Below are 21575 nucleotides of genomic sequence, written 5' to 3'. Positions count from 1 at the left end.
GAAGGAAGGAAGGAAGGAAGGAAGGAAGGAAGGAAGGAAGGAAGGAAGGAAGGAAATAGGGAAGGAAGAAAAGAGGGAGAGAGGGAAGGAAAGAGGGAAGAAAGGAAGAAAAAAAAGAGAGGAAGAGAGGGAAGAAAGAAAGAGAAGAAAAGAAGGGGAAGGATCTGGCAAAGTTATTAAGATAACACCACAAGAGGGAATCAGTTGAAACCAACCAAACTCAGGTTCTTCTATAAATCTACAAATAATTTTCAAAAATTAATTTCATTTTGTTTAAAATAATATTTTATGTAAATTATTTAGTTTACCTGTTATTGATGTGAATTGGTGGTACAGTATTGTTATCAGTTTGAGAACTTATTTGAACATCAGATATTCATAAATAGCTAATTTTACATAATGAAAAGTAAAAATTTAAATCACTGTGAGCACAAAGAGAATTGTCTAAGTGTTTCTGAAATGACATTTCTTGTCTCCTTGGGAGGTACAATGACATATTTCCACCATCTACTTTGTTTGCCTCTTAGAGAAGAGCCTGGGAGCCATGTTTCCATTTAGATGAAATGTCTTTGGTATAATGTCATTATGGTATTGTAGTTCTATTATTCTGGTAGCATTATCAATTCATTGGTAACCAATTAGTGGACAAAGATTGTCCATTTAGAATGGTAAGAGTCAAATTAACATTTGAAGACTAAGAACTGTGTGATTTGTAGCATCCTTTAAAGTCACTGCAGTTGGGAGTTGGGGTATACAGAATACTAAGAGCCATTTTGTATTTTTGTCCTTTGCATGAATGACTGGGGTCCAAAAAAATTCATCAGTTCAAGGCCTTCATTCTCAAAGAGGACCATGACATCAGGAAGGTGATGTCTTGATTTGCAAGTGAATTGGATTTAAGTGAGGGAAGGTTGTACAAAGTCACTATCCTTACTCTCTCCTCTAGGGTCATCTGGGTCCACTGGCAACATATAGACCAGGGCTGGAAATGGCCCCAGATGCAATGGGAGACCTTGGCCTTTTTAACATCTGAAGTCCAGTTTTCTGGTGAAGAGTTTCTCCATACCTATCTGGACTAGTCCTCATATAACAGACACAATTTTATCATCAGGCCCATAGTTAAACCTTTCCAGCCTGGGAGAAAATGCCACATATGAGTGCCACACCCCAATAAGGCATTAGAATAAAACTATTATGAAGGAATCGCAGTCTCAAAAGGCTAGGTCCTAGCTCCTCTTTCTTTGTAATTTATCATAGTGGTGCCAATATAGGCCACACTCTCCTCCAAAATCTGACTTCCAGAAAACTTGCATGTAGTCAATACTCAATGTTATTTTTCATTGCATAATTTCTTACAAAGAGATATTATTTTAATGGTGTGACCTTCAATAGAAACAATATCATTTATCTTAACTCCTTAACACCATTAAGTGAATTGAATTTTTTATTCTGAGGGAGGTAGGCAAGGCAATCGGGGTTAAGTGACTTGTCCAAGGTCACATAGCTAGAGTGTCAAGTGTCTGAGGCCGAATTTGAACTCAAGTCCTCCTGACTCCCAGGCCAGTGGTCTATTCATTGTGCCACCTAGCTGTCCCAGTGAATTGAATTTATGCAAAAAGGATGTCAAGCCTTCTTGGTCTGATACAAGATCTAATCATATTTGACCAAAATTCATAGAGTAGTGGTTAGACTTAGAGACTTGATTATTGCTAGAGCAGCTCAGCATCAATTATATCAGAACTAAGAAATGGTGCATTTAGTAGCCATTAACCACCATTTAAATAAATGGTGACTCTTGAATGACTCCATCCAAGAACAATTCATTGTGTCTTGGGGAAGTACATTTGGCAACCAACTCATGCTGTTGAGAGTGAGAGGTAGTGTGGTGCAGTGGGAAGAGCTGAATTTAGAGACCAAGCACCTTATTTTTAATGCTGGTCACTGACTATCTGTGCACAATTGAGCAAGTCACTTCAGTTCTCTGGGTCTCAGTTTCCCCTTGACCTCTGGTCTCTGCTGGTTCTAACTCTATTCTCCTATCAGAGTCTAGGCTTTAAAATGAGGTAGGGAGTGTTCAACGGACAAAGTGATCAGCTGGTCACACCTGCCCTCAACACTTTTCAGGCAAAAATGGCCCCTCCAATGTTATGAAGCTGCAAGAGATAAAATGAAAATGAGGTTCTATTGAGCACTTATTAGGAGCAGCCAGGTGGTGCCATAGTGCATAGAGTACAGAGCCTGGAGACAGGAAAACTCATCTCTGTGAGTTCAGATCTGATTCAGATAGGACTAGCTGTGTCACTTAACTCTGTTTGCCTCGGTTTCTTCATCTGTAAATGAGCTGGAGAAGGAAATGGCAAACCATTCCTGTATCCTTACTAAGAAAATTCCAGATGCAGTCACAAAGAGGTAGACATGATGGAAACAAACAAAAAGCAAGCCAAGCACTTATTATGTGCCATACTTTTTTTTTTTTTTTGCAAATATTATCTCTTTTGATCTTTGAACTTTGGCATCTGAAAAAAAAATCACTTGCCCAAATCTTTCAAAATATCCAAAGCTCTTTTGCAAGGAAAACTTTGGCTCCATCTACCTAATGCCTCTGCCCATACAAAAACGTACTTGACCCTCTCTCTGGGCAAAACTACAATCTGATTCTTAAAACTTCTACAGTAAAAAAAGGCTGATGGCTAAGGCATGTGATCTTCATTTTAGCCAGCAACAAAGACTTCAATCATTAATCGACTATGATCCAGTTCTTTCCAGAGGTTCTTAAATTTAAGATACTTAATACCTGAAAGTAACTCAGTGGAAAAAGCTTTCCACTGTTCAAAATTTTCCAGGTTCTACTCTAGAGTTCATTAGAAAGAAAAGCATTTGAACCATACTAACCCAGCCGCCTGCAGAAATGCCTTCACTGACTTTCAATTGAGTATTATGCCCTCAGGCTTTTAAGAGGCTCAATGCCAAAAGGAGCTGTCTGAATGTTCCTGTAGCTTCTCCCAAATCATAGTGGTATGGAATTTTCCCAGCACCATTTATCCACCAATCTGAAAAGAACTGAATTTCTCTCTGTTTGGGTCTAAGGGGACCAAAAAAAAATTAGTCTCTATATATATGCAAATGCTTTCTTTTATCGGCCAACAAATGATTAAAACATGTGACCCGGTGTAATCTTTTGGGGACTTTTTTCTGGGCAACTTAAAGGTGAATTCAGAACAAGGGAGATCTCCAGTAGGCATTTGCAATTGTTATCTTGGTAGCACCTATGATCTGTGCTCCTTTTAAAAAGAACTAATCCAAGGTTTCATTTTGTAAGCTGCCTCAGCTCCTTTAGAAGTAGTCAAATCAATCAGTATATGGTATTTAGTAAAAATGAGATGTTGTCTCTCTTTGTTGTCAACTGTACCAATTTTTCCACTTATTCCAGTAATTTTTTTTTCCTTTGGTCTATCTGGGAGTAGATAGATAGAACAAGTGACCACCCCAAAATCCTTTTCTCCTCACTGGAATGGTTCACAAACAACAGAGCTTTTGAGAGCCAGGTAATCAACATGGATGTGGTTTTTCTTACCTGATATTTTGACTGGACTCTGAAAACTTGGTTGAATTTTATGTACGTTATCATTCTTTAATACTTGATCTAAAGGGGATCTTTCAAAGAAGGTAAGCACCACTTCTGACCTAGAATACTGGAAAGAAAGACTGATTATTTAGAATTTGGGTACATTTTAATTTTCTTTAATTTCCCCACAGTCTTTTTTTATTATTATTTCAGAGGTTCATAGAATTTTGAACAGAAAAAAGAACCTCAGAATCAGAGAACATTAGCTATAAAAGACACCTTAGGGATGATCAAGTTCAACCTTTTAATTTTATAGCCAAGGAAGTGAAAGTCCAGAGCAGCTAATATAGAGTGGAATGGTAGAAATAGGACCTGGGTTCAAATCCAAGCTCTGACACTTTGTAGCTATGTGATCTCAGACAAATCATTTTCCCTGTGAGCCTTGGTTTTCTCATCTGCAAAATGGGGGTAATGATACTTGTACTGCGTATCGTGAAAGGCTGTTATTTTATTTTGTTTTTTTGGAGGTAATCAGATTAAGTGATTTGCCCAGGGCCAACACAGCTAGTATCTGAGGATGAATATGAACTCAGGTCCTCCGGACTCTAGAGCTGGTCCTTTATCCACTGCACCCCCTAGCTGTCCCCTCAAAGGGTCACTGTGAGGAAAAACTTTGAAAACTCTTAATGAATGTGAGTCATTACTAGGACACTTGTCCAATGTCACAGCTAGTTAGCAGCAGGCAGATGAACTAGAATTCAGGTCTCCTCCTTAGTAAGAAACAAAGAAACCTAGCCAACAGTGATGCTCTGTGTTCCAAGGGGGTAAACTGGATTAATTCCTCGAGGTGTTGGGTTCAAATCCTGGCTCTGCCCCTTGCTATCTGTGTGACCTTGGAGAAGTACACTTCATCTGAGTCTCCATTTCCTTATGGCTCCATGTCCATGATTCTAAGGGGCATAAGAAAGTTATGGATAATTCCAGGAATTTTTTTTTAAGGCCAGCCTCTAGTAAGGCTGTCCTTATGCATATATATATGAATATATATACATATATGATAATATGAATATATAACCTACTTCAGTGGAACTCAATCATCTAGGGATTACCCAAAATGAAGGTGCTATCCCACAAAAACTAATTTAATGTAAAAGGAACTAACTTCAGACTCCTTTGATGTCCAGGGGCACAGTTCACACTGAGAGTTGATCTATTTTTGTTTGCTTTGTTGTCATTCCCCACCCCACCACCAAATATGTCCACTTGGGATAAAATCCCTTTGTTCTTCCCCCCTCCTCCCTTCCTCTTCTCTCCCTCTGCTTTCACCTCTTTCTTCATCACCCTCTACCCCTGATCTCTCCCTCCTTCTCCCCTTTCCGATCAACCATAACGCAAAGATGATAATACTTACTTTGCACGGCATGCTAATAATAGTTTTTAGAAGTTTCTCCACTTCATTAAGTCTGGCTTCTATATCATGAGCATCCTTTATTGCAATTAGTCCTAGGAATTAAGACAGAAAACCCTGTCAAAATAAAAATCCCAGAAATATGGGCTTTGAAAACAAAGATAATGATTGCCCCACTGAAACTTGTAGCATTGTCCTGAAATGTGCAGAAAGGGTACATCCTACCATTTCTAGTGCTTATACCAAACACTTAATCCTAGAAGGGAGTAACAGCATTCTAAAAACTCCTGGTCTCAACTTGTACTATTTCCACTGATGACCTAATGAATTACTTTGAGTAGCTTGGTTACCTTTGGGAAGGAGAGCTATTTGATGATGGGGAAAAGTGAAGCCACATAATGAGAAGACAGGACTCACTGTAAAAGATCCTGGTGTTTGGAAAGATTGAAGGCGAAAGGAGAAAGAGACAGCAGAGGATGAGATAGTGTCATGGAAACAATGAACATGACTTGGTGAAAACAGGAGAAAATCTTTGCTATTTCTGAGAAGTCTTGATTAGGGACCCATAGAGCAAGTGGCAGGAAGGAGCCAGAACTACAAGACTTAACTGTGGATTATCACTAACTGTGCTTAGGCATCCCTCAACTGAAGTGGGCTGCAGGGGAAGACAAGAAAGAAGTCTTGAATCTAATTCACCCACAGAACTTTGCTCCCAATTATGTAGTTACAGTGGCCTGTCACTAGAGGGCCTCAGTAACCTTCATCAACCACAGAGCCCATAGGAAAAATGCTTACTTATATTAGCCATTTATTTAAATGCTGGGTTTAGAGGGGGGAATGATTTTTTTGCTCTAGATTAGATCTTTGCTCTAAGAAAACCAAACTGGATATGAGTCATAGGTCTTTCCAAGAACCACATGAACTATCCCATTGTGGCTGTAGCCAGAAATTCCAAAATTCCTATATAAGGAAGCAGGGTAACTGAGCTCGACTCAAAGATTCGTGAGTATCTGAACATTCTATTGATTTCAGCATTTGTGTTGGATAACTCTACTTAAGTAACTATGTCTACAGACACTGAACCTGCAACGTCACTGGTATTATGGGGAACTCCCAGTGAGTAGCTTCCTTGGACAAAGCTTGTCTCCACAACTTCTTACCATCATCTCTCAATTTAGGCTCTTAAAAGAGCTGCCTAATAGGAATGTATACGTAGAGCCTATGTTGGAGTGCATGCTGTCTTGGGGAGGGAAAGAAGGGGGAGAAAATCTAAAACTTATGAAAGTGAATGCTGAAAACTAAAAATAAATAAAATAACTTTAAAAAGGAGAGAGAAAGAGAGCTGCCTAGCATGAAGGTGACTGTCAAACCATAGGCAGCCATGTGCAGGCCCACAATACTCCTGCTACTGAACCAGATTAAAATGGATATATTTAACAAAGTAAATAAAAATACAATAAAATATAATAATGTTAATATGTTATTTTCTAAGTTCAATATGTGGCCTGGGGAGATCCTTACCTGTGGTTTGGTGCAGGGGTGGGAGCCTGTGGCCTTCTAGGTCCTTGGGTAAGGCCTTTTGAATGAGTCCAAGTTTTATAGAACAAAAGCTTTTATTAAGGGGATTTATTCTGTGAAGTTTGGGTTCAGTCAAAGGGCCACACTTAAGGACCTAGAGGGCTACATGTGACCCCAAGACCACCACCCCTGGTGGTGAATCTCATTTCTATTTGAGTTTGACACTACTACTCTATAGCTCCTAAAAGTCAATTTTTTAGAGGTGGTAAAAGAAGATTGCCAAGTATACTAGAAACTTCTCCATAACTCATTTAACCCAGGAATCATTGTCTGTATTGTCTATGGGCAAACCACAGAAACCATATAACCATTGTTGTTCTTAAGTCGTTTGTCAATCATGTACAACTCTTTGTGACCCCATTTGGGGTTTTCTTGACAAAGAACACAGGAATGGCTTTTCATTTCCTTCTCCAGTGTGTCCCCATTTTATAGATGAGGATCTGAGACAAATAGGAGTTAAATGACCAGCTGTGTGACTAGGGTCACACTGATTAAGACAGGTTAGAAAGTGTAAACGTCACCAAAACACTGAACCCACAGGCATGGGTAGAACCCCAATAGCCCCTCAGTGCTTGGGGTGCATTGAAAGGTGAGATCTAATTTTGGGAAGTTCAGTACTTCTGTGGAAAGGTGGTTAAGTGGTATGAGGGAGGTGAGGAGAATAAGGCTGGATTCAAAATACAAACTTGGGTCACTGGCTAGATAAATTGCTTGTCAATCCAGTATATTTCCCCTTCCCCTACTAAATCCCTATAGCACCTATTATCTGTACCCTGCCTGGGGTGTACACACACACACACACACACACACACACACACACACACACACACACATTATATACATACATGTAAGTGTACATTGTGTTCATATTCATATATAAACACACAGATATGCTAAGGAAACACTCTTGCAAGGACAAATTTATCTGAACACCAAGTATCTAATAACCTGGCCTAACAAAGCAAAAGCAACAGATTAAGTTGATCTAATATGAAATTCCAAGAAAATGCTTAGTCCCTAGTAAAATACACACAAAAACCGTAGGTGTCTTAGTAATTAACATTATCACCACCTTCACCTGCTCATGTTCTCATCTACTTATTTGAGGTTTCAGGAGACCAAGGTATGGCACTGGGCAGTGGCTCACGAAGGCAGCAGGAGGGAGAGTAGGGAGGATGGCTAGCCAGCCTTGGAAGCCCTTGAATATACAAGCAGCCCATAAAACAACTGTGCCATAATTAGGTAAGGGAAAACAAACATCCCTCCGTCCCAAATCCTCCTTCCTCTCTGCACCCCTGCCCCCAACCCTTTCATGCTGCCTTAAATAAGAGGGAAGTGCCAAGAAAAAAGCCAGATGTATCAGCTTCTAGAGAGTCCTCCTCGCTGCTCTCCAAAGGATCCCCACTAAAATCTTGAGCACTCTCCTCTAATATTTATTGCCTCTAACAACTGCTTTTAGAAAGAATCATTCCAACTCTGAGGCCAGCTACATACAGTCCTTTTGAAGACCTCTGCTTAACACAGAAAAAGAGCACAGATTCACACTTTCCTGGAGAGATTTTCTGACCGAGGGAGGGAGGCAGACCTGTGGCTTTCTTCCTTCCAGTAACGGTGGATCGATAACTGCTTGCCTTTGTAGATTTAGGCAGTAAGTAGCTTGGGACCCTGGGAGATTACTTGAGATGCCCAGGGTCAGAGAAAGCCTCTATGTGTTAGATGTGAGGCTTTAATCTAGGTCAGCCTCAATCCCTTACATTTCACTGTCTGATCATCCAAATAATGTCCCTTCCCTCTCCTCCCCCACCAAAATGTTTCTAAATCCAAAGGAGGCAAATAAAACCATCAGATTTAAAATTTAATTAGTCAGTAGAATTGTGAATTGGGTCAACCATTCCGAAAAGCAATGAAAGTTACTACATGACTAAAATGTCCATAGCCTTTGACCCAGAGATCCCACTACCAGGCATTTTTTATTCTTTGCTATAAGGGATAACTCTGGGATCAGGGGATACATTGGGAAATACAGATGATGTAGGGGAAGGAAATAAGCATTTATCAAACACTTACTGTGTGCCAAGCACTTTACAAACACTGTCTCATTTGTAAACCAGGATACCAATAAAAAGGTATTTGTAGGGTATTGAATGAATGCTTATTCTATACAGCTGGTATATTAGTTTCATACAGGCCAAATATGGTTTCTTACTCAAAGGGCTACTGAGTAAAACTCTCAGAACTTTATTTTTGTGTGTTCTGTGACTGTACACTGGAGCCCCCCCTCCCTTTTAGAATCAATGTGCACAGCCTGTCTCTGCCAGTTTTCATTAAATATTAGCCACAATCCTCCAAGATCATCTAATTCAATCTCTGTTTTACTGAGGGAAGGGAATAATCATTTCCATGTTCCAGGCGCTGTGCTAAGAGCTTTATAAATATTAACTTGCTTGATCCTTACAACAGCCCTGGGATGTAGGTGCTAATATTGTCCCCATTTTCAGATAAAGAAAATGAGAGAGATGGCAGTTAAGTGACTTGCCCAGGTTCACACAGGCCACATTTGAACTCAGATCTTCCTGACTCCAGGCCCAGTGTTCACAAGACTTTTGCCACCTAGCTACATATATTGAGGAATGAGGATAAGGAAACTGTAGCCCAGACCAGGGGCAGAAACTGGCCTCCATCAACACTGCAAGTAGCAGAGTCCTGATTTGGCCTCTAATTTCAACCTCACTGGGTCAATGTTATCTCCTGAGAAAAGTCTATTCAGTCTCTGAGCACGCCAAGGCACAAAGGTCTGCAGCCTCCAAGACCCTCCTTCCCCCGTTATCAGAGCTGATGTCCATTGCCAGTTGGCCATTCTACTCTGGAATCAAAGCTGCCCATGAGCTCAGGGAGTGATGAAACTTTGGGTGACATTTCTTCCTCCATAGCTTATGTCATGGTGGTGCCACTCATGGAGAAAGAGGAATGAGCATATTCCACTTGAGGCTTAAATTTTCTCTCCTTTAATTCATTTAGATTTGGGGACAGGAAGAGAAGTGAAGAAACATCAAAATTTACTAATGAACAGGGTCAATTATTCAAAAGGAGGGATTAAAAATGCACCCTGCTCATAATTAGAATTTCACAGATCTGAATGAGGAATTTCTATAGAAAGGTAGAAATGGTTCTGAACATAACCAAGGCCAGTACACCTTTGCACACCACAATGTCTCTGTAACATTCACAGGATAATATGGTTTGTTTGGGGTTTTTTTGCTTTTTGGAGGGCAATTGGGGTTGAGTGACTTGCCCAAGGTCACATGTCTAATTTGTGTATGTGTTAAGTGTCTGAGGCTGGATTTGAACTCAGGTCCTCCTGACTCCAGGGATGGTGCTCTATTCACTTCGCCACCTAGCCGCCCCAATTTTTTTCTTTTTAAGTTTATTTTTTGCCACTTAATAGTATTTTATTTTTTCTAATTACATAGAAAGATAGTTTTCTACATTCAGGTTTATAAGATTTGAGTTCCAAATTTTTTTCTCCCTCCCTTCCCCTTCCCCAAAATGGCAAGGAATCTGATATAGGTTATACATGTGCAAGCAGTGATGTGATTTTGAAATGACTAGAGGTTGGTGTATTTGTAGTAGGCACTAAGATTTAAAGTTATTTCATTATTAGCTTCTTAGATTATAGTGCATAGCTATTATAGTGTACTCTTGGTTCTGTCTATGATTAATTGAATGTGGAACATTGTTCCTATAGGGAAAGAGGATGTGTAGAATGACTGTTTTCAATAACAGCTGTGGCAAAGCTCAGGGCCTGCTTTAGAGGAATTAGAGGTGACAACTAGGTGACTCAGGGATAGAATGCTAGGCTTGGAGCTAAGAAGATCTGAGTTTGAATATAGCTTCAGACACATACTAGTTGTGTGACGCTGGGCAAGTCACTTACCCTTGGGCAAACCACTCCAGTATTTTTGCCAAGAAAGGAATCCCATGGTTTACAAAGAGTTGGACACAACTAACCGACAATAACAAGAGCTGGAAGAGACCCTAGGGCAAATATTATTTATGATCCCCCTTTTACAGATGAAGAAAGTGAGGACCAGGGAGGTTGACTTATCCAGGATGATTCAGCTAAAGAGTAGGAGAGCTGAAAACAGAACCTAGATCTATCCAGGAGTCCTGTGTTCCTTCTATGTAGCACACTGTACTGCATTAAAAAAAAACAAAAACCATAGTCTTGGGTTCTAGTGCTAGACCAGAGCAAATCACTCTGCCTTAGTTTCTCCCTTTGTAAAATAAAGGAGTTGGACTAGATCTGGGCTCGAGAAAATCCTGCTTTGTTTTGCAAGGCCCTTGGTGCCTTGTAATCCCATCATGGCACCTGGGGCCTTCAGTGGTAGCTTAGATGAAACCACAGAAGTCACTCTGTATCTCATCTAGCTCTCACATGAACTCAAGGAGACATCCTCAGCACCAGACAAGGTCACTTGATGAAAGCAGCAGTGGGGACCTCCTCAGGGGTTTCACTTGTCAATACACCTTGTCCAGTCCTGACTTGGGCACCAGTCCCATGGTGCATGGGGAATAGGGATGTGGAAGGTAGAGGATGGGTAGGAGGCACCCACTGGGGCTTCCTCCTACTCCTTCCATGGCTGAAGAAGAATTCTGGTCTGACATGCTCAGCTCTCCAAGATCACAGAATGATAAATCTAGAAGTAGAAAGGACCCCAGAGGTCAAGTTTAATCACCCTCATTGTACAGTATGGGAACTAAGACCCAAGGAACTTGATCTGCCCAAGGCCACAAAAGTAACAGGCATTAGAGAGGACCAATGACATAGGGGCCCAAGAGCTGGCATTCTTTGCCCTCTTCCCCACTGTCTCCCTCTCTGACATTTTTCAGTTCCGTCAAGATCTTTCTGTGGGTCCTTTAAACAGTCTTAATTTGAGTGTAGACTTGATGGAAACCAATACTCTCAGCAACAAGCTACCCATATTCATTCCTCTTTCCTTAAAAATTGAATGATTTGATTGTCTCCTGCATTTCTGAAATGTCTTCTAGATTCAAAACAAATCTGTCTGGTCCTGACCTCCCTATTGAGGACCTGGAAAAGAGAGTTCTTAACCACCAAAGTCCTTGGCAAAGGTCACATGTTTCAGCATAAGAAATGGATATGGTTTTATTAATGGAAATGTCATTTTAGAAGATGTACCTGAAGGACCACAGGGACTTTCTATCTGACTTGCTGCTGAAGTCCCTTATGTGCTGTCTCTCTGTATGAGAATGTGAGCTCCATGAAGTAAGGGCTGTCTTGCTTTTCTATTTGAATCACCAGAGTTTAGCAGAGTGAACTTAGTAATTACTTAATAGATGGTTTGGTTTTTTGTTTTTAATCATTATGTTCTCTTCCTTAATTAACATTTTTTTAAAAAAAAGGAAAGACATAGAAAAAAATTATCATGCAGGAGCAGGATGCCCTCCCCACACACACAATTTTATCAGGAAAGAAAGGAATAGAAACACTCATTCCTTTGGACAAGTGCATTGTGGTCATTTTATGGTTTTCTCTAAATAGGTCAGATCCAAAAGAAAATCGTGATCAATCAATCAACCACCACTTACTTAATTCCTACTATGTCCCAGGTACTGTGCTAAGCATTAGAAATAGAGACGCTCTTGTCTAATTTCTTTTCCTCTTTTCTGCTCCCCCAACCCCACCCCCAAAATGAATCCTGTATTCATTTTCCTATCTTTTCTCTTAATACTCCCCTCCATGTATGAACCAAACTGAACTGTCTCCTGAACATACCTAGACTCTCCCATGAGCCTTTGCTCATGCTGTTCCCTTTGCCCATCATGTCTTCCCTCCTCTCCTTTGCCTGCTGAATTCCTATCCTGACTTTAAAGCCCAGTTCAAGTGTTTTTGTTTTTATTAAACCTCCTCCCCACAACTCCTAACACCTCCACTGACTTCACAAGTAACCATACTTTCTCTAAGATCTTCCCATATACACCACTAGGTGGTAGTGGGTTCCTCCTCACTGAATGTCTTCCAAAAGAGACAGAACATCCCAGAGCTAAAACTAGTTATTTCTATACCTGGGACAAGTAGCAGCCTTAGGAAAAGGGGGGACAGGCTCACCAAGCGTAAGGCCACTTTGGGAAGGAAGAGAGCCTCCTGACAACTCTGGGATGATGATTTATTTGTCACATACTTAAGGAAGAAACCCTTTGGGTAGGCATTGGTCTGCACTGGCCCCTAAACTTGCTTCTCAGCTCCTATGATTCTGTGACTGAGTCTAACACCCTCACTTTCCAGATGAGGCCCAGAGGGGGTAGAGTGACCCATCCCAGGACACAGAGCTGACGAATGTCAGAGCTAGGCCTGCCTCCAAGCCCAGTGCTCTTTCCTCCCTTCCCACAATGTGTCCTTTATCATACTGGCTGTCTTTTTATGTGTTTGTGTCTTGTCTAACTGAGAAAAAGCACCTGTGTTCTCCTTCCAGGTATCATAGCCCTTGTGAGCCCTCCTCAGTAAATACTGTCAGTTGCTTCAGATCACAGGGAGATGGTCTGAGAGTGAATCAGCATTTAAACCACTGAGTCACTGTGATCCAGTACTGCGGGGGTCTTAATGCACTTCACTATTAGCAAATGTTGAATCTCAACACTGTCCTGAATGATCTTCAAGAAAACCACACAAGCCCCAAAGGCACCGAAACTACTATTTCATCCCCATTTAACAGATGGGGAAACAGAAGGTCAGGGTGCCTTGTCCAAAATGAGACGGTTAAACATCAAAGCTGGGAGTTTAACCTAGTTTGTCTGCTGACCAGTCCAGGGCTCTATTAACTAATGACACTTTTCACTTCCTGATTCTTGTGTATTCCTCTTTGTGTCAGGGTCAGTCAGGTGACTAGCATTTATTAAATGTCTGCTATATGCCAGGCACTGTGCTTCTAACTGGGGATATAAAGGAAAGCAAAAAAAAAGAAAAAAGGTCCCTGCCCTCAAGGAGCTTACATTCTAGGAAGAGACAACATGCAAACAACTAGGTACAAACAAGCTCTACACAAGATAAATTAATAAAACAACAATAAATGAATGGTAATAAATGACCAGATAATGAAATAATAAAATAATACAGTTGAAGAGGGATGGCATGAAGATTAAGGAGTACTGGGAAGGACCTCTTACAGAAGGTAAGACTCTAACCAAAATCTGAAGAGAGCCAGGGAAGCCAGAAAGTAGACATGAAGAGGGATAAAGTTAACAGGCATGAGGACAGCTGCTGAAAATGCCCAGAGAGATGCAGCGCCATGTATGGGGAACAGCAAGGAGTCACTATCGCTGCACTGCAAATGCATGGAGAATAAGATATAAGAAAGCGGAAAAGGGAGGAGGAGGAGGAGGAGGCCAGATTATAAAAGGCTTTTGGAAGCCAAACAGAGGATTTTATATTTGATCCTTAAGGTAACAGGGAGCTGTGAGAGTTTATTGAATAGGAGGATGATATGGTCAGACCTGCATTTTAGGGAGATCAATTCGACAGTTGTGTGAAGGACAGGATGGAGTGGGGAGAGATTTAAGGCAGGGAGACCAGCCAGCTGGCTAACTGCTGAGTGTATTGTGTGTATGCAGAAATGTCCAGAATAGAAATCTATTTCTCCGTTTCAGTATTTCTGTGTTTGCTGAATGGAAGCCAAGAGACTCTAAAGCTTCATACTTCAATCATACTCCAATGGGTAATGGGCAAAGTTCTGCAATCAGAGGGCCTGGGCTCTGATCCTGTCTCTGATAATACCTGTGTGACACTGGGCAAGTAATTCATTTTATCTCCCTGGGCTTCAGTTTCCTCATCTGCAAAATGAAGGGATTGGCCTAGCTGGCCCTTGAAGTCCCTTCTAGCTCCAAATATATGATCCTGTGAACAGAAGAATGCTCTATAGACAGTCATGTGTTCAATAAGTATTATTGGTAATATTGGTAAACATTGGTAAATGGTCACCATGTTCAAGCCACTGGGCATACTTCCTATGTTCTTCACTGTATTCTAAGAAAAAAAAGGAAGGGAAACAGGGATGAAGTTTGACATGGGAAGAGAGTAGATGCTGAATTGCAAGCAATGAAAGAAAAGAAAGGGCAGATAATTGTTTCTAAAAAAAAAACTGTACTCCAGTTTTTTTGTACAGTTGGTATTGGACATTACTATATATTAATTCCCTGAAAGTGTTTTCAAACTATTGGTGAAAAAAACGGGCTGGATTTGGAGTCAGAGGATGTGACTTCAAAACCCAGTTTTCCTCCATACTACCTGATAATAGGGGAGAAGCCCTTTAGGTCTTTGTTTCTTGACATGTAAAATGAGAAGGGGGAAGGGAATTAAACTACATGGTCTCTGAGGCCCCTTCCAGCAATAATAATAATGCTAATAATATTGTATATGTGTGTGTGTGTAGTGTTTTAAGTTGTACAAAGTGCTTTACATTATCTTATTAGATCCTCATCACAATCCTGGGAGTAGGCACTAATATTACCCCCATTTTACGACCGAGGAAATTGCAGGCAGAGGTTATAAGACTTGCTCATTGACACAGCTAGTAAGTCACATTTGAGCTCAGGACTTTATTTATTTGTTTGTTTATTTATTTATTCATTTTGCAGGGGAGGAAGGTAGGGCAATTGGGGTTAAGTGACTTGCCCAGGGTCATACAACTAGGTTTTTTTTTTGTTGTTGTTGTTGTTAAGTTTCTGAGGCCGGATTTGAACTCAGGTCCTCCTGACTCCAGGGCGGGTGCTCTATTTGTTGTGCCACCTAGCCACCCCACCTAGGGATTTTCTTATTTCAAATCCAGAACCCTAGGCACCACTGGAATTTAAAATGTATGACTCTTGTGCAGCAAACTGAGCCTCACTCTCAAGGCTGGACTTTCCATGGTGCTGATATCTAAGCAGTTGTAAACTACTGAAAGGAAATACAAAGTTAAGGGCTCCAGATGCAAACCTCCACTTCTCAGTAGAAGCTAGTTATTTTAGAGCTTACTTGAAAAGTGCCCAGCCCAAGACAAGAAAGTTAAGGTATAGAGACATGCCCACGTTTCATCTAATTCAACAAATATTCATTTCACTATTCATGACATTATTATTGGTATACAAACATCTCCTATATTCAGAGAAAAAGGTTCTTTGCCCTATTCCACACTGCCTCTCTTGGGTGAGAAAAATGATATTCTAGTTGTATATGTGTGTCCTGAGAAATGGAACGTGGGCACCATTTAATCAATTATAGTTCATCTCATTTGACCCAGGCATTACACTTGGGACTATGTCCCAAAGTACTAAGTTAAAAGCAGTAGGAAAAGAATGATATAGGCCAAGCATGGTGGAACATATCTATGATCACTGATGTTAGGGAGTCTGGGTTTGGTTGCTTGAGCTCAAGAGTTTTGAGCTATATCACAATAACCTAAAGCAAGTCTGGTGTCCCCCCTAAGTCTAGCACTAATATGGTTAGCCCCCAGAAACGGGGCCACCAAGCTGCCAAAGAATGGACAAACCTACCCAGGTTGGAAATGGAACAGGTGAAAGTTTCCATGCCAATCAGTGGGGGAGGTAGACCCACTAGTAGCCAGACTGGGAGAGATAAGGTTTCAGTGTCAAAAAACAAAAAAAAAGGAAAGAGAGAAATAAACAAAAATATTCAAAATAGTATTATTAATAATTTTTTTAAAGTGAGAATACTGTAGTAAAGATAGTCTCTTCCGAGGACGGGATTAAACTAGATGACCACTGAGGTCCCACTGAGTTCTGAAATTCTATGTTCTGATCCAGGAGGAATAGATTATTTGATAAAACTATAACATGTCCAAAAAGCACAGCTCACCCAAGAAGAGCTTAATATGTCCACAAACGTCTCAACCTCTACAATTTTACAAACTCCTATCATTGTTCTTTTTCAAGACTCAAGTATTAATTAGATGATTAGTTTAGCCTAGTTTAATAATCATTTAGAGGTCACTCCTGTTACATACTAATTTTTGCTACTATCATCACAATTTTGAACTTTACATTACAAATGCCACTGCTGAGAATCACAGAGCTAAGGAAACTTAAGAGACCCTATAGTCCAAGCCCCTCCCTTTATAGACAGAGCAGGGATTAAGAGATTTGCCCAAGATCACACAAGGTCATACAAGCAGCAAAGGCAAGATGATGGCATATACATTTTCCAAATAGCCTAGGATTTTTGCTTCATTTACTTATTTTCCTGATGCCTTACATGGCAAGGGAGGATAAAGGAAAAAGTTTTGCATCAGTGAAAAATTTATGTGCATGTCTATAATGGCAGAACACAAGAAAAAAATGTTCTATCACCCCTATCAGCAAAAGTTCTCAAAATGTGGTCTGCAGCCTCCAGGGTGTCTGTAAGGTCAATCAGTCAATAAGCATGTAAGTACCCAGTATGAGACAGGCATTGTGCTAAGCAGTAGGGATATAAAAAGGAGGCAAAAGACAGTCCCTGTCCTCAGGGAGCTCACAATTTAATGGAGTTTTCTTAATACTGAACTATTTCCTAATACAAACTATTTTCCTAATACTAAAATAATGTTTACCAATTAAAATACTTCTCCAGGGCGGCAAGATGGCACAGTGAATAGAGCACCAGCCCTGAAGTCAGGAGGACCTGAGTTCAAATGTGACCTCAGACACTTAATACTTACTAGTTGTGTGACCTTGGGCAAGTAACAATCCCAATTGCCCTGTCCTCCCCCTTCTAAAAATAAAATAAAATAAAATACTTCTCCCTTGTCAAGCTACATGTCTGTATGAGGCTGGATTTTTTTCCAAATACTTCAGCTAAAACAACAAAGCACAACAGAGTGAATTCAGAAGCTGATATGATCACCCAATTCTTTTGCAAGCCAGAAATTAAAGAGATTTGCAGAAAAATTTGTAAAATAATTCCACTTCTCTCAATTTTTTTTTGTTTTGGAAAATGTAATGTTTCATTTATAAAATGTTATTTATATTAACATATTAGATTAATATTGTTATTTTAATAAGTATTTTAAACGTATCCATTTTCATTTTAATATGATAAATATCAATAGATATAACCTACATAAAACAAAGGGGTCCTCAAAAACTTTTAGGGGTTTCAAGAAATGCAGAACACTAACTCAGAATAGGAGTTACTCACCAAACTTGGGCTGCCACTCTGGAGACTGAGCAGAAGGGGGCCCTAAAGTTCCGTGTGTGCACCGAGGCTTGTTTCTATAAGAAGGTAAAGATCTTGCTTGGAAAGAAGTCCATCAGCCTCATTAAAGAATTGCTCTCAGGGAACTGATACTGAAAATGGTGCATGCCCTGGCAATTTCCCTAATTTCTGCTAAAATACAATCACTTAGCATCTATTTGACTTTCGATTTTACATCACATACATGGGTGGCACAAAGGGCTGTATTCAGCTTTGCTCCAAGCATCTGGAAGTTGGAAATAGAAACTTGGCGATAATACTCTCTTCACAGCAGGCTGCCAATCCCACACTCACATAGGGAATGAATTGCCATGAGCAGTGAGTGTTCTTTCTCTCCTAAACTGGCTCCCTCCCTGAAATCTACTAGCAAGGAATCTGTTTCACAGTAATTTCCAGTTAAATTTCCTTATGCATATTAAAATGCTTGATTTAATTCTGTGTACCAAAATAGATCACACACTGAAGCTGAGTTATCATTCCCTAAAATTTCAGAATTTGGAAAAGATTTTGAAGATTTAGAGCTGGGAGGGCCTTGCAGTCTAGACCTCCCCCAACTCCCTCATTTGACAAGGATACTCAATTTCACTGCTTGTGGGTTTCAATCCCTCCAGGCCTTCATGGTGTGAGGCTAAAAGACAAACAAACAAACAAAAAACCTGTCCCTTGGTGAAGGTGTTGTTGAGTTATTTTTCAGTTCTGTCTGACTCTTCCTGACCCCATTTAAGGTTTTCTTGGCAAAAATACTGGAGTGGTTTGCTATTTCCTCCTTCAGCTCATTCTATAGAGGAGGAAACCAAGGCAAACAAGGTTAAGGGACTTGCCCAGAATCACCCAGCTAGGCTGAGGCCAGATTTGAACTCAGGAAGATGTCTTCTTAACTTCAGGCCCAGCACTCTATCCAATGAGCTACCTAACATTTCTCCATTTCCCCTTTCCCCATTTTGATTATGAGCCTCTCGGAAATGCAGCACACTGAATGATCCACAGTCCTGGATTACACACGCACCTACCCCTGAGGTCTTACTTGCTTCACAGGCCAGCCAGAACTTGTACTTGGGTGAGGAATAAAGCCTTAGAAAATCCAGGGTGTCACCTCTAATCAATGATGAGGCACCAGAACAGGGTTTAGAAGAGGTTTGAGGCATAAATAAAGCAGATAATTACCTACACCTTCCACATTCAGAAACCTAACTGTAATTTATATGACTTAGTCCTAACATTGAAAATATAACCAAATAACACCCTCAGTGAATTGCTAAAGAACACAATTATTTTCAGAGAACTAGTAACGGAGATGTCAAACATGTGGCCTACATGTGGCCCACAGCATTCCAAAATCAGATTAAAATGTTATTTGGAAATATTTTACAAAATAAATAAAAATTTATCATGTACTCCATTTTGGATTTTCTTGGCAAAGATATTGGAGAAGTTTATTATTTCCTTCTCCAGCTCATTTTACAGATGAGGAAACTGAGGCAAACAAGGTTCAGTGACTCACCCAGGGTCACATGGCTAATAAGCATCTGAGGCCAGATTTGAACTCCTGAAGATGAGTCTTTCTGACTCTAGGTCCTGGTGTTCTATCCATCATCATGCCACCTAGCTCTCTAAAAATGCACTAGAATACAGTTAATATTACATTTCATAACTAAATCAATATTCAGATCTCAGGGATCCTTACATAGGAATTAGTGACTCCAAGACTCAAATATTTGAATTTAATATCACTGAGCTATAGAGTCAGGAAGAACTCCTGTCTCTTTGCACATTCTGGGCTACTGGATCCTGGATAAATCACTTAATCTTTCAATATCAGAGTCAACTCTCTAAAATTATAAATTGTATATTCATCAGCAGTGGCAGATTAAGTTTCTTCTTAAAGTCTGGTAAATAAAAATGAACCAGTTACGTTTTCTTCACTGCTCCTACTCTAGATTCTACCTCTCCCTACTCTGTGCCCCTGCACTGACTGTCCCCATGCCTTGAATGCTGTCCCTCCTCTCTCTCCTGGCTCCCCAAACTTCCTTCAAGTCTCAACTAAACTCTCCTGGGCTGCAAGAGGCCTCTCCCCAACTAAGAGAGCCTTCCCTCTGAGACCCCCTCCAGCTTGCTCCATTTACACCTTGTACATCCATAGTTGTTTGCATGTTTTCTCCCCCATTAGAATGTAAGCCCCTTGAGGGCAGGGACTGCTTTTTGCCCCTCTTCATATTACTAGCTGCTAAGCATACTCTCTAATTCTTGCTACTATTATTTCAGTTTTGAATTTTCTATTAGCAATATACTTTTCAGTCACAGGGGGAAGGGAAGGAAACACAACCACAATGATCTTCACAACTCTGGAAGATAGGTGCTATTATTATCCCCATTTTATAGATGAGAAAACTGAAGCAAACAAGGTTAAGTGATTTATTCAGGGTCACACAGAAATTAAGTGTCAGACACTGGATTTGAACTCGGGTTTTCCTGACTCCAGACCCAGCACTGCATCCACTATCCCACCTATCTGCATTTGTCATTGTTGTTCAGCCGTTTCAGTTGTACCCATCTCCTTGTGACCCCCTTTTGGGGTTTTCTGAGCAAAGATACTGAAGTCATTTGCCATTTCCTTCTTCAGCTCATTTTACTGATGAGGAAACTGAGGCAAAGAGGGTTAAGCAATTTGCCTGGAGGCACATAGCTAATGAGAGGGTCTGAGGCCAGGTTGAACTCAAGGAAGATGAGTCTTCCTGACTCCAGACCCAACACTCTATTCACTGTACTGCCTAGCTACCCATTAATTAAGCACCTATTAAATGCCAGGCACCGAGCTAAGTGTTTTAAAAATACTATTTCATTTGGTCCACACAACAAACTTGGGAGGTAGGCACTATTATTATCCCCATTTTACAGTTTAAGAAAATGAAGCAAACAATTTTAGGGACTTGCCCAGGGTCACAGAGCTAATAAGTGTCTGAGATAGTATTTCAACTCAGGTCTTCCTGACTCCAGGACCAGTGCTCCACTTAACTTGAACAGAGAAGGTGCTTAATAAATTTTGTTGATTTGGCTTGGCTTAATTCAAAACTATTAAAGAAAATCTGAATCCAGAGAACAGGAAAGAAGAGGATATTATGATTCATGATGTATAGAAGGCACTGGGTTTATACCCTGGGCACATTGATAACAGCAATAAAAGACCCATACGCACAAAAATCTCCAAAGAAGCATTATGTCTGAACAAAAAGTTGAAAGCAAACTTTATGCCCAAGGTTGGAGAGCTACTGAACCAAATGTTGTTTGTTGTTGAGGAGTATTTGACTCTTCATGACTCCATTTGGGGTTTTCTTGGCAAAGATACTGGAGTGTTTTGCCATCTCCTTCTCCACCTCATTTCACAGATGAGGAAACTGAGGCAAACAGGATGAAGTGACCTGCCCAGGAACACACTGCTAGTAAGTGTCAGGGGCCACATTCGAACTCAAGAAGATGAGTCTTCCTGGTTCTAAATCCAGGGTGCTCTCCACTGTGCCTCCTTGCTGCCCTTCCAAATGTATTTGAATGCAATATTGAACATAAGGAATGATGACTATGATAAATCCAGGGCAATATAGGTAGACTTAGCAAAAAGTGATGCAGTGTAAAGAAAGAAGGACCAAAAGAGCAATATATGCAATGATTGTGATCATTTAAATAAAATCTATCAAATTCAGGTCAAATATGTGGATGACTCTAGTATTAAACTATTAAACAACTTTCCATTCTATTCATAATCAGTAAACTACAGAAAAAGAAGG

At 40.3% G+C, this 21575-nt stretch overlaps 1 protein-coding gene across 2 annotated transcripts in view; it reads right to left on the bottom strand.

The window, feature by feature from the left end:
* Window positions 1–21575, bottom strand: part of PXDC1 (PX domain containing 1) — a 65987-nt gene that overhangs the window by 26269 nt on the left and 18143 nt on the right. For both annotated transcript variants that reach the window (XM_069103568.1, XM_069103567.1), the window contains exons 2-3: window positions 4977–5068; window positions 3575–3692 (exon numbers count right to left, since the gene is read on the bottom strand). In XM_069103568.1, coding sequence (XP_068959669.1) covers window positions 3575–3692; window positions 4977–5068 — 210 coding nt within the window. The remainder of the gene's footprint in view (window positions 1–3574; window positions 3693–4976; window positions 5069–21575) is intronic.

Source organism: Petaurus breviceps, unplaced genomic scaffold, assembly GCF_028583685.1.
Source record: "Petaurus breviceps papuanus isolate PSGF00001 unplaced genomic scaffold, PetGlider_PUasm1.0 582, whole genome shotgun sequence".
Lineage (NCBI taxonomy): Eukaryota > Metazoa > Chordata > Mammalia > Diprotodontia > Petauridae > Petaurus > Petaurus breviceps.
Note: the sequence above shows the minus strand (reverse complement) of the source record. Positions and strands in the feature narration are given on the sequence as shown.